This window comes from Nicotiana tabacum, chromosome 7, assembly GCF_000715075.1.
Source record: "Nicotiana tabacum cultivar K326 chromosome 7, ASM71507v2, whole genome shotgun sequence".
Lineage (NCBI taxonomy): Eukaryota > Viridiplantae > Streptophyta > Magnoliopsida > Solanales > Solanaceae > Nicotiana > Nicotiana tabacum.
Genome location: NC_134086.1, coordinates 166,748,102 through 166,753,265, shown reverse-complemented (window position 1 = coordinate 166,753,265; position 5,164 = coordinate 166,748,102). Strand labels below are relative to the sequence as shown.

General features: G+C 37.9%; 1 protein-coding gene across 1 annotated transcript; it reads left to right on the top strand.

Moving 5' to 3' along the window:
- Positions 1-3,003: 3,003 nt before the first annotated feature.
- LOC142162415 (uncharacterized) lies at positions 3,004-5,164 on the top strand. Its single transcript, XM_075218763.1, has 5 exons — positions 3,004-3,322; positions 3,466-3,700; positions 3,800-3,840; positions 3,973-4,463; positions 4,682-5,164. The coding sequence occupies exons 1-5, from the start codon at positions 3,004-3,006 to the stop codon at positions 5,162-5,164; spliced, it is 1,569 nt and encodes a 522-aa protein (XP_075074864.1).

The window sequence follows — 5,164 nt, the reverse complement described above, 5'->3', positions numbered from 1 at the left end:
TACAGAATAAGGAAACGTGACCATGCATACGGACAGCTGATCGAACATTATGGGCCCAAATCCAGCTCATGCGGAATGGGCCAGACCTGGGCCACTGTTTATCCGAGGCGGGTCTGTTTGGTCTGTTTTGACCTGGGCTCGACCTTCATAAGGTTGAGGGGCACGGACTTGTGCTAATTGTTATAAGGGTGTGGCTTGATAATTATAACGAGGCAGTTTATCAAAAGAGAATGAAAACTAACTGAGGCGGATAGTTTTATTCTTTGACATGCATTAAAAGAGAATGCTAATTACAAAACACAACTAATTTCCAAGACATAGCCTAGTATACTGCCAATCCTTTTGTCTGTCAACCTAACCAACATATGATATTAAACCATACTACATTTTTTGTATTCACTATATGAAAGGACCAACTCCAATACCCAAACAAGATTGTAAACCATTACACACTACATGATCATCTATATAGCAACTACATGTGGACATAGATGTCTTCAAATCTTCCCTTTTGTATTCATGCTCGACTTTCAAATTACATGGACAGTATTAGTTGTGTACCTGGTATAGAGGAACAAAAGAAGAAGGAAAAGGATCAGCTGAGTAGTACACATCAAACAACAACAACAGCAGATCCACAGCAACAACACAGCAACAACAACCAGCCAACAATGATGAAGCTCAACAAGGAGTCGAGCAACAAATAAACAATCCCAGAAAAACAGAGTAGGAAACAACAACCCAGAATGTTGAATGTAACAGCAACAGAAATCCAATGACCACAAGAAAGCTTGGCAAACGACAAAAAAGCAAAACCACAAAGACAACCTGATCAAACTGGACTCTTACACAGTTTCTTTTAGACAATACTCATTCACAGTGTTCTGAAATTTATTTCTGTTTTTCCTTTTTCAGTTTTCTTACTCACAGAATCTCTCAAGACTCCAAAAAAAATGAACTCCCTTTTCTAATGGAAGGTCTGCCTCTTTTATAGCCTAACCTTAACACTTTACAGTCTGTTTGACAATTCAAAATTCCCCCTCCCTGTTGTTTTTCCACTCACTTATTTTAAATAACAAAACTCCCATGAAATCCCTGACAGCCCCTCTCTCTTTTTGTTGTTAAAGTGTCCAAATCTCTTGTTTATTTAACCAAAGTATGGGCAGCAGGAATATAATCTAACAGCACATGATGTCCCATTATTTTAATTCCTTAAAGCTAACCATACACAGGCTGCCCACGGTCTAAACCAAATAAACATGGCATCATATTTAAAATCAAAGTCTGAACTGCCATTATAACCTTCCCCTAGATGTTCTTTAATTCAATTTGAACAAAATCAATAGGCAATACAATTCAGTTCCTAATGGGATTCAAATACGATCACAGCAGAAATAAACAACATGAATCAAGTTGTTACCATTAATGACTGAAACTAATTGACGACATATATCGACTCGACTATATTAATCGTAACACATAACAATCAATCGTTCATATAAACAACACGTACAGAGTCCCGAATGACTTCAGACAACTTTGTTCAATCACTGGGAACCTATATGAATTAACTCGTTTGACGACTAATCTAATCGAACATGTATATCACAGAATACATTCAAATCATACACAGAAAACAATTGACTAAATAAAAGGTCTTTACAAAGACGGAAGAAATTAAGAAAAGTATCAGAAAACACCGAACAAACACAACAGAACATGCTAACATACTCATCCACACAAAAACAGAAAGGGAAAACTTACTAAAAAATGTTCAAAGCAGGCCGACCCCAGTCCGAATTAAATTTGACCATTTGAGGCCAAACAAACTCTAACCGGTCTATTAGACCTCAAACCCTCTATGAAGCAGGTCGGGTTCCTCAGGCTCTTGTGTTCTAAGGTTCAGATTTTCAGATCTGGTTTTTTAGGAGTTGTGGGTAGATTCGGACCAAACCAAGTTTGGTTTGGTCACGAGGAGGGTCCGGGGAGTGTTTGGTATGAAGATGGGGAGGTTTGGTATAGATCGAGTTTTGTCTCGAATCTTCAAATCCAGATTCGAGACGATAGGAGGTGATTCGAGGTACATGGCTAGTGGATTCGTGTTCAGGGTGGTTGGATGCTTCAAGGGTGTGAAGGGGGTGGTCACCGACATTCATGCCACCGGGTTCTGGTGAAAAGGAAACTAGGGCGGCGTTAGGGTTTGGGGGTTTCAGGGCTCGGGGAAGGAGACGAGTGAAGGGTGGGGTTCGGATAGGGGGCGTGGGGTGTGAGGGAAAGCTTATATATGGTCTAGGGGTTTAGATCGGAGCCGTTGGATCAGATGATCTCAACGGCTTGGATCTGTTGGTGAGGGGTGAGACGAAGTCGTTTGGTATTAAAACGGTGTCGTTTGGGTTTAAGTGATGGATTGGGTTGGACCGGCTAAACAGGTTGGGTCACGGGTGCGTATGTGGACCGTTGGATCAAGAGGCTAAGACGGCTCAGATCGACTTGCCTAAAACGGCGTCGTTCGGGAGGTCCCTGGGCAGGCCTGGTCTGGACCGGGTCCTTGGTCGGTTTTGGGCCTATTTTCATTTCATTTTCTGGGCCCAAATCAATCTTTTCTTTGTTTTCTTATTTTAAAACAAAGACAAAAATAAATAATGAAACAAAAATGAAATTAAAACAAACAACCATGTGACACTTCAATACAATTATCACACCAAATTAAAATATTTAAGTAAGTTAAATCACAACCTAGAACGAACGACGCCTATATATCTTTTGAATTTTCGTTCTTTTTAACGACTGAATTACGATTTTGACTACCCTGACAGACATGCTTTTGTATGTTGATCAGTAAGATTAACTGCAAAATGGGCAGACCCACACATGACTAACAACACCTGTCACGGAAAAACGACAAATCGTACAGTGAGGCCATTTATCACTATTTGTTTTCCTTTTGGAGTAATTGCTCGTGAAGCAAAAATCACGTGCTTACACTTTTTTTCACCTTCTGCAATGATAAACAACAATGAAGATGAAGTAAACATGGAGCTTATACCGATAACATCACATAGAATTGAAGAAATTGCTGAAAGTTCTTGTGCTTCTCAGAAATCAAGAAAAAGAGTGAGGAGAAAGGTGAAAGAATCTCCACCATGTAAAATACTTAGGCACGATGCGTTGCCTGAGGAAGTAAGAGTTGGATCAATCTTTGGGAATAAACAAAACATGACTAAATTTTTCCGTAGCTTGGAGATAAATCAAAAAGTTGAATTCACTGCTGTTAGATTATGTTCCAAGAGATACGAGCTGAAATGCATCGTGGACAAATGTGGTTGGAATGTACGTGCTACCAGAATAAAAAATTCCACACTGTTCAGGGTGATAAAATATCATAACATCCATGAATGCTCGGTTGATGCAAGAAAATAATATCAGAAGCATACTACATCAAATTTATAAGTGAACAAATTATAGAACATGTTCGAGACAAAAAGATAGAGGTTACACCAGCCTTTGTAGAAAATGAAATGAAAAAGAAATTTGGAATTGACATTGGTTATCACAAGGCATGGCATGCTATTCAAAAAGTTGTTGCTTGCATAAGGGGAACACCTAAAGAGAACTACCAGATTCTTCCTTCATACCTACACATGATGGAGGCCAAAAACTCAGGAACATACACAAGCATAAAAAGAGATTCGCAGAATAGGTAAGCAAAATAATACTAACCATCAGCCTGAAGTTTCAAATGTTACTATTTGAAAAACTTCACACCTTATGATTTATTTTTTTGTGTTTCCATGTACAGATTTGCTTACTTGTTCTTCGCTCATGCGGCATCAGTAGCTGGTTAGTCCTACTGCAGACCCGTTATTGCAGTAGATGCAATGTTTTTTAAGTCAAAATATCGTGGTGTTCTATTTGTTACTGTATCAAAGGATGCAAACAATCAAATCTTTCCTCTATGTTTTGGTGTAGCAGATTCAGAAAACAATGAGGCATACATTTGGTTCTTCGGGGAAATGAGAAAAACAATTCAAGTCCGTCATGAACTGGTTTTCTTGTCAGATAGAAACCAATCGATCGCAAATGGTATTAGAAAAGTTTTTCCTGAAGCTCACCATGGTATCTGCCTCTATCACTTTGAGAAATATTTAAAGCAAAGACATGCAAAGGCCACGGTAATAAATCTTTTGCAAAGTGCTGCAAGGTCATACAAACGTAAAGATTTTAATCAGTTAATGTCCCAACTCAAAAGTATTGACAAGAAAACATACAATTCTATAATGGAAGAGCCTCCCGAGAGATGGGCTCGATCGTGGTTCCCACAGCGACGTTATGATATGCTAACAACAAATATGGTAGAATCAATGAATTTTGTTCTACTAAAAGGGAGAGAAATGTCTATTTTAAGAATGTTAGATTTCATCCAAGAAAAGCTGGGAGAGTGGTTTTATGAACGGAGAAAAAAGGCAAATGAAACTTTTCACAGAGTATCAATATAGACAGAAGAAGAGATGACTAAGAAGATGGACTTGGCTTGCAAAATATTTGTGAGTATATTTATTAACTTCAGCTTTTTATATCTGTTGCAGTGATTTACTGCTTACATTTAAAAAAATTCATACTTTTTCTTTTTGAAGAAAAAATACACTAATATAATTTGTCTTAATTTTTTATTCCTTGTTAGGTGTTCAACCTTGACTTAATGTTGTTTAGAATAAATAGTGAAGGAATTGAATTCATTGTGGACTTAAAGAATAGAACTTGTGACTGCCTGGAATTTCAACTTGATGAATTGCCCAGTCCACATGCAATTGCTGCTATTAATAAGAGATATTTGCAGAAATCTGATTACTGCTCAAATTGGTATTCAAGGGAAACATGGTTGAAAACATATGAAGGACATTTGAATATCGTGGGAGATCAAAAATCATGGAAAATACCACAAAATGTACATTCTAAGATCACAAAACCTCCCGATGTAGAGATTTTACAAGGAAGAAGACAAAAGAAAAGGCATATACCTGCGACTGAATCATCAGTACCATTCAAGTCTACCAAATACAGTCGATGTAAACAAGTTGGGCATAACAGAACAACGTGCTTGTCTTCTCCAGTACCTCATCCATATTCCAAGAAACACACTGAAAATTACTCCAAGCTTCAATAA

What these genes read in the sequence shown, in the direction of transcription:
- LOC142162415 (XM_075218763.1), top strand. Translation starts at nt 3,004, where the DNA reads ATGATAAACAACAATGAAGATGAAGTAAACATGGAGCTTATACCGATA. An exon ending in ATGCATCGTGGACAAATGTG is followed by an intron (nt 3,323 to 3,465) that starts GTTGGAATGTAC and finishes AACAAATTATAG; the next exon opens with AACATGTTCGAGACAAAAAG. An exon ending in TCATGCGGCATCAGTAGCTG is followed by an intron (nt 3,841 to 3,972) that starts GTTAGTCCTACT and finishes TTGGTGTAGCAG; the next exon opens with ATTCAGAAAACAATGAGGCA.